Source organism: Cervus elaphus, chromosome 15 (assembly GCF_910594005.1).
Source record: "Cervus elaphus chromosome 15, mCerEla1.1, whole genome shotgun sequence".
Taxonomy (NCBI): Eukaryota; Metazoa; Chordata; class Mammalia; order Artiodactyla; family Cervidae; genus Cervus; species Cervus elaphus.
In genome coordinates this window covers 52,872,723-52,885,599 of record NC_057829.1, presented here as the reverse complement: position 1 = coordinate 52,885,599, position 12,877 = coordinate 52,872,723, and the positions used below count along the sequence as shown (strand labels likewise).

General features: G+C 40.5%; 1 protein-coding gene, 1 long non-coding RNA gene and 1 pseudogene across 3 annotated transcripts in view; 1 reads left to right on the top strand and 2 right to left on the bottom strand.

Moving 5' to 3' along the window:
- Positions 1–275: 275 nt before the first annotated feature.
- On the bottom strand, positions 276–1,410 carry LOC122709061. The gene is made up of 2 exons (XR_006345402.1): positions 1,289–1,410; positions 276–806 (listed from the first exon to the last, which is right to left on the bottom strand). It is a non-coding gene; the product is annotated as an uncharacterized LOC122709061 (long non-coding RNA).
- An 11-nt stretch (positions 1,411–1,421) lies between these two features.
- ATAD1 (ATPase family AAA domain containing 1) overlaps positions 1,422–12,877 on the top strand; it is a 39,380-nt gene continuing 27,924 nt past the window's right edge. Inside the window, exons 1-2 of one of the 2 annotated variants that reach the window (XM_043926132.1) lie at positions 1,422–1,532; positions 4,627–4,801. In XM_043926132.1, the coding sequence (XP_043782067.1) occupies positions 4,640–4,801 (162 nt within the window). In that variant the 5' untranslated portion in view covers positions 1,422–1,532; positions 4,627–4,639. The other variant, XM_043926130.1, reaches the window with a different exon arrangement.
- Positions 8,354–9,173, bottom strand: LOC122709060 (annotated as a pseudogene).

Genomic DNA, 12,877 nt, shown 5'->3' with positions numbered 1-12,877 from the left:
TGAACCACTTACAGTATTAGATTCCATTCTGATTTTTGTCAATAAATTCAATCATAGTTTTAAAATATTCATCATATTGCTGTCATCCCTTCCTTACTCTTTAAAGTCTTAATTAAGATTTCATCATGTCATGGTCTTAGCTCTTTCGCCTTGATTTTAAAATTTAACTGATATTAAATTACTACTTCAAAGAGAGAATGTAAAGTGTAGGATTTGAATCAGATCTAGGTCCCAATGAAATTTTGTCAGTTATTGGGTGCATGAACTTGGGAAAATTTATCTAAGCTTTAAAATATGCTCATCTATAAATAATAAATAAAAATAAAATAATGGCTATTTTAGAAGATTGGGGATTTTGAGGAATTTAGGTTAAGGGTGTGAAGCATAGAAATCTCACTGAGTTCAGTCCTTTCGGATTCTTTGCGACCCCATGGACTGTAGCCCTCGAGGCTCCCATAGATACATATAGCCTGCCAATATGCCTGCCAATAAGCAGACATTCAGTAAACTGTAGTTATTATCCTCACAATATCACAAGCTTGCGTTCACTAGATTCAACAATCAGGCTGTAGAATTTTAGCCATCAAGGATGCTGTCTAAAGTCGAGAGGCACACACTGCCTTCCGAGGAGGGTAGGAAGAGGAACTGTCCCATTACTTCTTAGTCTCACCGCCTCAGTCTGAAGGAAGTGATGCTGGTATACTTGGGGACAAAGTCTAATGTCGTCTCGCCCCATGGTAGTCTGTGTTTTGGAGGAGTCGGCTTTCAGATTTGCTCCCTGGGGACCTTGTTCACCACGTCTCATTCTGGAAAGGGGAAGGGGAAAAGAAAAAGGGAAGTCACCGAAATGCAAAACCTGTTACAGTGCCCTATTTTGTCCCTGCTATCAGGCCTGCCCCCGTAGGCTACAGAATCCTTTCGCAGATTTTAGGCACCACCCCCAGGTGTTTGTCTGCGCAGACGATGAGGAGGTGGGTGAGCTCACCCTAAAACTGAAAGACAGATGGTGAAGGGTGGGGGTTGGCCATGCGCGTTAGAGCTTTGGCTAAAGGACAGAACAGCAGCGTGTGGGTTTGCACCGGGGCTCGGGGGCAGGGGGACGGTGAAGGGCCGAGGTAAGGGTCAAGCAGAAGTCAAGAAAGAACTTCTTTGAATACTCAGAATACTGAGCATTTCTTTGCACTCTCAAGAAGGCTCCCGGATTTGTCAGTGTTGCGACAGGAGCTGGGAGCAGGGCAGGGACTTTACGTGACAAGCGCCTGCCCCAGTCCTATCTCTGATACTCAACTCAACTCAGAGGTTCGCTTCAGCGGAGAGCAGGTTACACATCTGATGAGTGACCTCGCACCCACCGAATCCCCCCACCACTTCTGAAAGCCGGAAACACGCCCCCAAGCACTCGGCCACGGCCGCGCATGCTCCGTGCGAGGGGGCGGGCCGCTACTCCCGCCGGAAGCGTTCTTTCCCAGGCGGCGTTTCCTTCCTGTGTAAGGCTGGTAAGGGCTCCTGCGGCCGCTGTTTCAACCCCGGGGGTGAGTAGCGGCTTCCCGCGGGGCTTCGTGGGGCGGGAGATGGATCCAGCTGAGCTCCTTCAGGGACCCGCGCGGGCCTGGGAAGCCGATCTCTGGTCACCTCGCCGTCCTTCCACGCCCTACCTCATTGTCGCCTCTCAGCTTCCCGCAGCCCTTCGTATCCACCGGATTAACCTCCAAGGGCGTCCCGGGCTTCGCATTGGCGCCCGGCCCGGCCTAGGCCCTTAAGTCTCCGTTAGCGCTGCCCCCAGGACGTAGGCCCTTTCCAGGGAATCTCTAGGCAGCCTGGTCGCTGCGGTGACTTGAGGATCGTTCCGGGCGACCTCAGAACTGGGGTCCTAGGGAAAGGCGGCCAGAACGAGCCGGGTCTGATTGTCGCCCAGGCACTACCACCTCGTGCAAAAGTGGAGGTGGTTCTTCAAGCCTGGGCACGCTTTCGCAGAGGATGGTGCTGTTAATAATAACCCGTCCTTTATGTGAGTGTTGGCAGGCTTTCTTTGTCACAGGCAGTGTTCATAGGGCCTTGATGTCTGCGAAACTGGGACTTCTGGGGTTGAGAAAAACTTTGTAGAACACTGCAGTGAATTAGAGAGGTGCTGTAGCATGAATACTATACTCTTGGACCTTAACCTGCCAGTAAACTGCTTATTGAGGAGGTGGTACGATTTTAAAGTTTACTACACTGAAATGGAGAACTCTTTATAATGGAGCTATATGTTGTTATATTTGCCTAACAACTGAGTTAACGGTGTTTTGCCATATTTCTTAGTTGTACATGGCATCATCCATGTTTATGTGTATATTTGTGTATTGATCCTAATGTTCATACAAAATTGAAATATAGCCCATAGTGTATGCATGTGCAAATTTTATATATTCTGCTGTAATGGTATTGTTACCGTAACAGCCTTACATTGCAAGCATATCAATGTCATATGAATGATAGATGAGTGTATAATCAAGTACTCAGTTACAACCTACAAGTAGAAGTTTCACTTTCATTTCTGGATTTTGAAGTCATTTTAGAAGAAGGATCCCTTTTAGAAGTGACCAGGTCCAGAGTACTCTATTGCAGTTAATAGTTTAATTATAGGAAAATATATGGTTTGCAAAGACTTTGTCTTGATTTTTCTAACAGGTTTAAAAATTGTTATCTCGTTGAATGGGGTATACTGATAGTTGTCCTAGTTCGTGTATTTCAGTGACCATCCAGTAGATGGCAGTTTTATCACTACTAACTCAAAACTTTTGAAAACATTTTATTTGACTACCACTAGTTTAAGTTATGGAGAAGGAAATGGCAACCCACTCCAGTATTCTTGCCTGGAGAATCCCAGGGATGGGGGAGCCTGGTGGGCTGCCGTCTATGGGGTCACACAGAGTCGGACTCGACTGAAGTGACTTAACAGCAGCAGCAGCAGTTTAAGCTAATAAATCTTTATTTTGCCTGTTGTTTTATTTTCAGTTGTGAATAATGCTCCCACATAATGATACCACATGTTCCAACTGAATTTTCAAATTTACTGTGTTGGAATAAAGACTAGAGAAGACAGTTTTCCACTTACTATAAGAAGGAGAGTATTGTTAACCCATTTTTAGAAATCCATGATGATGATAGAAAGCACACTTTGATTTGTTCCATAAGAGATTTTTAACTATATGGCTTTTCTCTAGCTTTTTTTGTTGTTGTTGGAGAGGGGGTTGGTTATTCAAGCTTAATTTTTAATAAGATAATAATGGACTGTGCATTCCTGAAGTAAAGTAATTGTGTCTTAGCCATTATTGTATACTCGATACAGTAGGCAATATATACACATGCTTGATAAGTGCTTTATTGTATGAATTAAGTCATTTAATATCCCTAGGCCAAAATGTCTTTATCCAAAATAAAGGTTTTTCAGTTATTTAATTTAAACCTGATTGTTAAGTTTAAATTAAATAGTGTATTGTTGTGAAGTGAATGTCTCCTAGTGATGCAGAAGGTTGGAATCCTTGACTTTTCTTTTGGAAATCGTTCAATAGTCTGACACCAATTCTGTTGGAATGACTGAAGAAAATCTTTAACTAAATAGTACTAGTGAGAATAGAAACAATAATTTTAGAGCTGGAATGACCATAAATTAGCCTATGAAGAACCTAATTTTCACCTGTTGTTCTGAGTACAGATTTTGGATTCCTTTTCACACAAATGCAAAATATACATTCCCCACCCCCGCCAAATCACATAGTACTCAGCACACTCCTTGTGGAGAGAGTATAATGGCGTTATTTGAGGCCAAGATTCTCTCTCAACATGTGACAGTCACATCATCCCTAAAGCTTATTCTACTGGATGGTCATTGCCTTTGACAGGTGTGCATGCCTCCTGTAAGCCAAGCTGTGGTTGCTGTAACTGCTTAGGTATATGTGTCAAAATAGGCATGTTGCCTCCTTTTTTCCTCTTTATCTTGGGTGAGAGCTATATTTTTGTGGCTCAAACATTTTGAAGATTCTGCTTGTTTCATACATAGCTAGGTTGTTGGAAATAGTAAGATGGCTCCAAAAATTTCATGTCACGTGTGAATTGAGAAATGGCATGTATAAATTTTAGCAAGCTTTGGAAACCTTTAAAAGTAAGTATGAGGGAACAGCGAGTCTGTTCACAGTTTGAATTTTACTCAGAAATTACCTCGTGTACCATTACATTAGTAAAGTATTTCATTGTTTGGTTGCCTTTTTTCAGTTGTGTAAGTATTATAGTCATTATTTTTCTAGATTCCCTGAAATAGTTATTGAAAAGTTCTTTAAGAGAGTAAATGCCTTAAGACATTTACTGCATTTTTGAATAGAATTATTCTGTACTTAAAATTATTTGAACTTTTAAGAAAGTTTATTAAAAAATTTAATAAATAAGCCTGTTTCCAAGAGGAGCTTAAAATGTGTTTGTTTACTTAATATTTAAAAATCCATTTCTCCTTAACTAAAACAATTACAAGGTAGGTAATGTTGACTTTGACTAAAAGTCAGTTTTTCTTGTTTGTTTATGCTACCTATCAGCCTCCCAGTTTTAATGAATCTAGTTATTATCTGCTGACATTTCTATTTGTTTTTTAAGGTTAACAATCAAGATGGTACATGCTGAAACCTTTTCTCGTCCCTTGAGTCGGAATGAAGTTGTTGGTTTAATTTTCCGTTTGACAATATTTGGTGCAGTAACATACTTTACAATTAAATGGATGGTAGATGCAATTGATCCAACCAGAAAGCAAAAGGTAGAAGCCCAGAAACAGGTATGAATAAAATGTTTGAGGATCATTTTTCTTGTAGCTAACAAATACTTTTTCACAAAACTAAGGATATAGAATTATAAATTAATGACAAATTCTATAAGACCCATGTGGAAATATGTTTTTATGTAATATTTCATTATTCCTAAAAGAGTATTTTTTGTTAAATCCTTTTCAACCGTATAGGCAACTTAGGAGAAAAAGTGAAGAATAAAAATATTACAGTATTTTTAATGAACATCCTAGTTAGAATAATTTTTCAGCTTATAAATGAAGGAATCTAGGTAAAATTTTTCAACACACTAAATAAAAAATTTTATCTTCAGTAATGGTATACATTTTACTTTGTGTAACATGTGAAATGTTCCTGTTATGTAAATAAGTTCATTTGTATTGTATTTTAGACTCCACATTTAAGTGATATCATGTGATATTTGTCTTTCTCTGTTTGATTTATTTCACTTAGTACAATAAGCCCTGGGTCCATCCATGTTGCTGCAGATGGCACTGTTTCATTTCTTTTTTATGGCTGAGTAGTATTGCACTGTTAATATGCACTGCACCCATCTTCTTTCTGCATTCATCTGTCTGAGGACTTTTAGGTTGCTTCCAGGTCTTGGCTGTTGTAAATAGTGCTACTGTAAACATTGGGGTGCATGTATCTCTTTGAATCATAGTTTTCTCTTGATAGAGCCCCAGAACTGGGCTTGCTGGATCCTATGATAGTTTTATTTTCAGTGTTTTAAGGAACCTCCATACTGTCCTCCATAGTGGTTGCACCAGTTTACATTCCCACCAACAGTGTTGGAAGGTTCCCTTTTCTCCACACCCTCTCCAACATTTACTCTCTGTAGACTTTTTAGATGATGGCCGTTCTGACTGGTGTGAAGTGATACCTCATTGTAGTTTTGATTTGCATTTCTCTAATAATTAGCAGTGTTGAATGTCCTTTCATCTGCTTATTGGCCATCTGTATGTCTTTGAGGAGATGTCTGTTTAGGACTTCTGCCCATTTTTGGATTGGATTGTTTGGTTTCTGTTGTTGTTACTGAATCGCATAAGCTGTTTGTATATTTTAGAAATTAGGCCCTTGTCAGTAGCATTGTTTGCAAATGTTTTCTCCCAGTCCATAAGTTGTCTTTTCATTTTGTTTATCGTTTCCTTTGGTGTGCAAAAACTTGTAAGTTTGATTGTGGAAGTTGTGTTCGACTCTTTGCAACCCCACGGACTGTACAGTCCATGGAATTCTCCAGGCCAGAATACTGGAGTGGGTAGCCGTTCCCTTCTCCAGGGTATCTTCCCAACCCAGGGATCAAACCCAGGTCTCCTGCATTGCAGGCAGGTTCTTTACCAGCTGAGCCACAAGGGAAGCCCAACAATACTGGAGTGGGTAGCCTATCCCTTCTCCAGCGGACCTTACCAACCCAGAAATCAAAGTGGGATCTCATACTCCAGGGAGATTCTTTACCAACTGAGCTATCAGGGAAGCCCTGATAAGTTTGACTAGGTCCCATTTATTTCCTTAGAAAACATTGCTGTTATTTATGTCAGAGAATCTTTTGCCTATGCTTTCTTCTAGGCATTTTATGGTATCATGTCTCGTATTTAGGTCTTCAAGCCATTTTAAGTTTATTTTTTGTATGGTGTGATCATCTTTTCTAACTTGATTGATCTGCATGCAGCTGTCCAGCTTTCTCAACACCACTTGCTAAAGAGACTGTTTTTTTTCCTCAGTCGTATATTAAAGATTTTAGGTGATGTTCACAGCAATGTTTTATGAATAATTCACCTTACTGTAGCATATAACAGGAATTGGAATCAGTGTCAACTTAAAAAAGATGTACTATAAGAGTTGTGAGTTAAGTTTTATTGGGGGCAGAATGAGGACTACAGGCTGGCAGATAGCACCTCAGATAGTTCTGAGAAACTGCTCCAAAGAGGTGGGGGCAAGGTCAGTGTTCGTGATTTTGGTGAAGGGGGAGTTCATGCAATCAAGCACTTATCTTACAAAAAGGTTTTCTGCTGGTCACAAGGAGCTGATGTCTGAATTACGAGGGTTGTGCTAAACTATCGTGATGGAAATTATTGAATAGCTAGGTCATTTTCAAATAAAATAAAGATTCAGGAAGGAGAAGGCTGCAGCTGCCACTACGGCATATGTTATAACCCCTGCATTCATAGCTGCTCCCACAACCACATCAGCACAGGAAAACCAGAAGCAGAGCCAGAGCCTAGAAAGGAGCCTGAAAATGAGGCTGAAGGCAGCCTTGATGACTTAGAAAGGCACCTGCATGAAAAGGCCCTGAGATCAGTGCGGAAGGCTCAAGTGTCCCCACAGTCCTAGGTGGAAATGCTTGTTATAATGTACATTTTATTTGGTTTGTATGCAATTCAGTTTCAAAATTGCTAAAATGTGTTTGAGCTTTAGACTATAATATTTGTCGTAATAATTGCTAGGTTGAAGTTCACCACATGACAAAGAAAAAGGGCATGGATATACTTTGCAAAAGATGTCCACAGTGTATTAGTGATATTTTTTCATTGACAGATGACATAAAGGTGTTTAGAGTGAAATATTTTAAGTCAAAAAAGAAAAATCCCCTTTTTAAAAAAGGGGGTTTAAATATTTTTGGCATTCTTATGGTTCATTTAAATACCCCTGGCTATTCCCAGAGGTTTTTCTTTCTACTTTTTCTCTTTTTTCCCTTTTTCTCATTTGAGTCTTAGCACCCACTTATGATGCTTTCAATCTTGTATGGTTTGCAAGTTTGCCCAGAACTACTGTTGAACTACCACAAAAGTGTAAATGAATATTTTAATGCCACAATCTTTCCTGTCACCTGTGGATTCTCTGCTGAAATAAATCAGGATTCTAGCTCTATGATGAGAAAGAAAATGAAAGCATGTTGTGCCAGGGCACTGTGGGTTTATATAGATGTGTAACAAGCTGATTTGAAACACTGGAATTTCATTCTTTTCTGTTTTTTTGTAAAGGCAATTAACTAGTCCCAGGAAGGATCCTTCAGTTATATAAAATTTTGTTTTATGAAAAAAAATTAAGATTCAGAAATATTAATTACTGAACACTAATTTTTTCTTACAGAGAAACTAGAGATTTTGGACTATTAATAAATAATGTCTGATGCCATCCTGAGATGTCCTCTATAAGAAAGCAATTGTTTTTAGAAATGATCACTGGTATTTATGTTTACCAATCTACAGAATACTAATATAAAGGACAATTAGTTCATGATTGCTTAAGGAAAGTGCAATGTGATTTTCTATTAAAGAAAGTATGAGGAATGGAATTGATTTTGCTAAGGGGACAGGAAATTGTCTCATTTACCCGGGGAGGTGGATGGCTACAAGGGGCCACTGCTGGTACCAAGGCTCCATTCCTCAGAGAGTTCAGGCAAAGGAAGGAAGTCCACTCTGGGTCTTTTCTTTTTTTTTTTTTTTCCCCAAAAGCACTGGTTTTATTTATACAGAGTCCTGACCATTTCAGTGGCAGCAAGAGTGGGAGAAGTAGTGGGAGAAGTTCCTTTTTGAATCGAGGGACCCCCAAAATGTTGGTCTGTTGTTACCAAACACACAGGCAAGTGGTGTCACGGATTTGGTAAACTAACTACAGTGTCTAGTCTCTCTCTGCTAGAGCAACAAGGTGAGCGTCAATCTCTGCTTCTGTAAGAATCCTGAATTTAGGATTTTCAACTGTAACTACTCCAACTTCTATTTCTGAAGGTTTGAAATCAATTGATAGAACAGTAGACAGGCATGTAATCGCAGTTTCCACTGTTTGTTCAAAGGTCCAATCAAATTTCTTCTTTACTTTTTTTTCAAGGAAGCTGGTTGACTCAGTTTGTTTAACTCCTGCAGCAGTTGCTTTAAACCCACAATAGTAGCCTGCAGGATCACACTTGTACACCTGAGGGCCTTATTCTTCATCTATACCAATTAAAATCATACAACAACCAAGAGGCCTCATTTCAGCATTCTGTGTGTAGACCTGAGAAATATCAGCAGTTCTTTTACACGGCATGTCCACGGGAATTTCGTAACCATACTTGTATTTCCAATTGGCTGCCTCATAGCGTGCCCTCTGTACCTGGGATCTACTGTCAGCTGTCATTCCCGTCATCACACAGCCAATGTTTTCAGTTATCTTGAATAAGTGAGTCACTGTGCTGGAATCCAGTAATTTGTCAGGTACTTTCTTCTGTGTGACAATTACTGCACAGTCTTTCCCTCTGACAGCTACTGATGTAAGGCCACCCTGGTTAATAGCCTTAAAAGCATATTCTACTTGGTAGAGCCGTCCCTCGGGAGAAAAAATGGTAATGTGTCAGTCAGAACCAGCGCTGGAACCCCGGGACATGGTGCACCACTATTCCAAGCACAATCTCCCACTCTGGGTCTTTTCATCAGTCGTCATAACTTTCAACTTAAAAGATGCACAACGTGAGAGTTGCCAGTTAAGTTTTATTTGGGGCAAAGTGAGGACTGCAGCCTGGGAGACAGCACCTCAGATAGCTCTGAGAAACTGCTGTTTATGAAGGTGTCAGGCAGGGAGCAAGTAGGTCAATATACATGATTTTGGTGAAGGAATGTTCATGCAATCAAGCACTTTTTGTACAAAAAGGTTTTTCTACTGGTTCCAAGGAGGTGATGTCACCATGAGGAGACTTACTTAGTGCTTTTCTAAATATGAGGAGATCCAAGGATGGGTTCAGGTCAGTTCAGTTGCTCAGTTGTGTTGGACTCTTTGTGACACCATGGACTGCAGCTCGCTAGGCTTCCCTGTCCATCACCAACTCCTGGAGCTTGCTCAAACTCATGTCCATCGAGTTGGTGATGCCATCCAGCCATCTCATCCTCTTTCGTCCCCCTCTTCTGCCTTGAATCTTTCCCAGCATCAGGATCTTTTCCAAGGAGTCAGTTCTTTGCATCAGATGGCCAAAGTATTGGAGCTTCAGCTTCAGTTCCACCAATGAAATTCAGGACTGATTTCCTTTGGGATTGACTGGTGTGATGATCGTGGAGTCCAAAGGACTCTCAAGAGTCTTGTCCACCACCACAGTTCAAAAGCATCAATTCTTCGGCACTCAGCTTTCTTTATAATCCAACTCTCACATCCATACATGACAACTGGAAAAACCATAGCTTTGACTAGGTGGACCTTTGTTGGCAAAGTAATGTCTCTGCTTTTTAATATGCTGTCTAGGTTGGTCATAGCTTTTTTTCCAAGGAGCAAGCGTCTTTTAATTTCATGGCTGCAGTCAGCATCTGCAGTGATTTTGGAGCCCAAGAAGATATCAGTTCCTGAAAGTAATATCTGTAGACCTGTTCCCAGCAGTTTCTCTGGAGCACAAAATGCCTCATTCTCAACCCTGGACTCCCTTCAGAGTATGTCTAGGGTCAACAGCTGTGGCAGCACAGGATTCAGTCCTCTCAGGGACAGAAGACAAATGCCCTTGGCAAATGCCAATATGTCACTGACAAAGGAGACTAGAAGGAAAATCTTTCTGTTGGTTATAGACAAGTAGTGCTGGCAAAGACCTAGAATAAAGGAGTGACAAAAGGAGTTAGTGGGTAAAGTAGGTAAATGTTCGAAGGATTTTGTGATGATGAGAAAAGGGACATCTTACAGATGAATCTGAGATTTGTCTGGAATCCTCAGACTCATAGTATCTTTTATAGAGTTTTAGAATCTGTAGATGGGGCAAATACTTGAGAAGGTGACGTTTGATTTGGGCATATTCAGTTTGTGTTGGTGGTAGGAATCCAAGGGAAAATATTCATGGAGCTGTTGAAATTGTAGGTCTTAATGGCAGGGGAAGGATCAGTCTTTGTGTTAATCACTCAGTCGTGTCCATCTCTTTGTGATCCCATGGACTATAGTACACAAGAATGCTCTGTCCATGGGATTCTCCAGGCAAGAATACTGGAGTGGTTGCCATTTCCTGCTCCAGTGGCTCTGCCTGAGCCAGGGACCGAACCCGGGTCTCCCACCTTGCAGGCAGACTCTTTACCAACTGAACCACCTGGGAAGCCAAAAAGAAAGTGAAAGTTGCTTAGTCATTTCTGACTCTTTGCAACCCCATGGACTGGAGTCTGCCAGGCTCCTCTGTCCATGGAATTCTCCAGCAAGAATATTGGAATGGGAAGCTATTCCCTTCTCCAGGGGATCTTCCCTTCTCCAGGGGATCTTCCCAACCCAGGGATCGAACCCAGGTCTCCCACATGGCAGGCAGATTCTTTATTATCTGAGCCATCAGAGAATCCCAACAGTCTTTGGAGATTGCTTATCAGATGCCTTTAAGTAATTGGACTCATTAGAGCAGTGAGTCTTGGTAAGACAGGGTACGCCCCAGGGCTATTGGTGTGTGTTGTTGTTGTTGAGTCCCTAAGTTGTGTCCTACTCTTTGTGACCCCATGGACTGTAGCACACATGGCTTCCCTGTCTTCCTAGAGTTAATTCAAATTCATGTCCTTTTACCTTTGATCTTTCCCAGCATCAGGATCTTTTTCAGTGAGTTGGCTCTTTGCATCAGCTGGCCATAGTATTGCAGTGTCAGCTTCAGCATAGTCCTTCCAATGAATATTCAGGGTTGGTTTCCTTCAGTATTGACTGGTTTGATATCCTTGCTGTCCAAGGGATTCTCAACAGTCTTCTCAAGCACCACAGTTTGAAAGCATCAATTCTTTAGCTCTCAGCCTTCTTTAGAGTCCAGTTCTTAGATCTGTCCGTGACTGCTGGAAAAACCATACCTTTGATATACATACAGACTTTTGTCAGCAAAGTGATGTCTCTGCTTCTTAATACACTGTCTAGGTTTGTCATAGCTTGTCTTCCGAGGAGCAAGTGTCTTAATTTCATCACTGCAGTCACCATCCACAGTGATTTTGGAGTCCAAGATAAGAGAATCTGTCGCTGGTTCCACTTTTTGCCCTTCTATTTGCCACAGTGATGGAACTGGATGCCATGATCTTAGTTTTTTTAATGTTGAGTTTAAAGCCATCTTTTTCGCTCTCCTCTTCACCCTCATCAAGAGGCTGTTTAGTTCCTCTTTGCTTTCTGCTATTAGAGTAGTATCATCTGCATATATGATGTTGTTATTTCTTCTGGCAGTCTTGATTTCAGCTTGTGATTCATCCAGCCTGACATTTCACATGATGTACTCTGCATATAAGTTAAATAAGCAGGGTGACAACACAGCCTTGTCTTATTGCTTTCCCGATTCTGAACCAGTCCCTTTTTCCATGTCTGGTTGTAGCTGTTGCTTCTTGATCTGTATACAGGTTTCTCAGGAGGCAGGTAAGGTGATATGTTATTCCCATTTCTTTAAGAATTTTCCACAGTAAAATTTGAGGGTTTTTTTCACCACATTACTATTCCACTTTGCTCCTTCAGCCATTAGGATTTATACATTCAAATATCTGTTGAGAGCATATGTAATATGTCACTACAATAGATACTAGTGACTGGGAGGTCTCTAGAGGAGATGTTATGTAATATAAATAATAGGCTGAAGAGTAAACCTTCATTTAGGGGATAGGAAAATGGTGCAGACCAAGTGGAGCATGAATAGGTCAGTATGGTAAGTACCTGGACTGACTTTCCTGCTGAAAATAACTAAACAATCTACATATTTTAAATCATAAAGTCATTCATGAGCTTGCAAGAAAGTAAAGTATGCAGATAAAAAATGTAAAGCAAAAATTCAGAAAGGTAAATTGAATTCGATGGCTAACTTTTACAATTGGTGGAATTTGCTAAACCTACAAAATTTGAGCTTCTATTTTTATGATCCAGAGGAGGTCAGAGTACAAAGCACAGTACCAATCCAAGATGTAGAGAGCCTCAGAGATGATATTCTTTGACCCCCAAAGACTGTATGTATTTAACTAAAGACACAGATGTAGTTATGGTTTAGAAAAAGAAATTTAAGTTGTATTTAACATAAGTTGAAAAATGCACATAAAGCATCAAGAAAGCTGGTTGAACAAAAATTAACTTTAAGGCAAAAATATTAATAGAGAAAATGAGGTTCAGTACAGGATGATTAAAAATTCAATTCA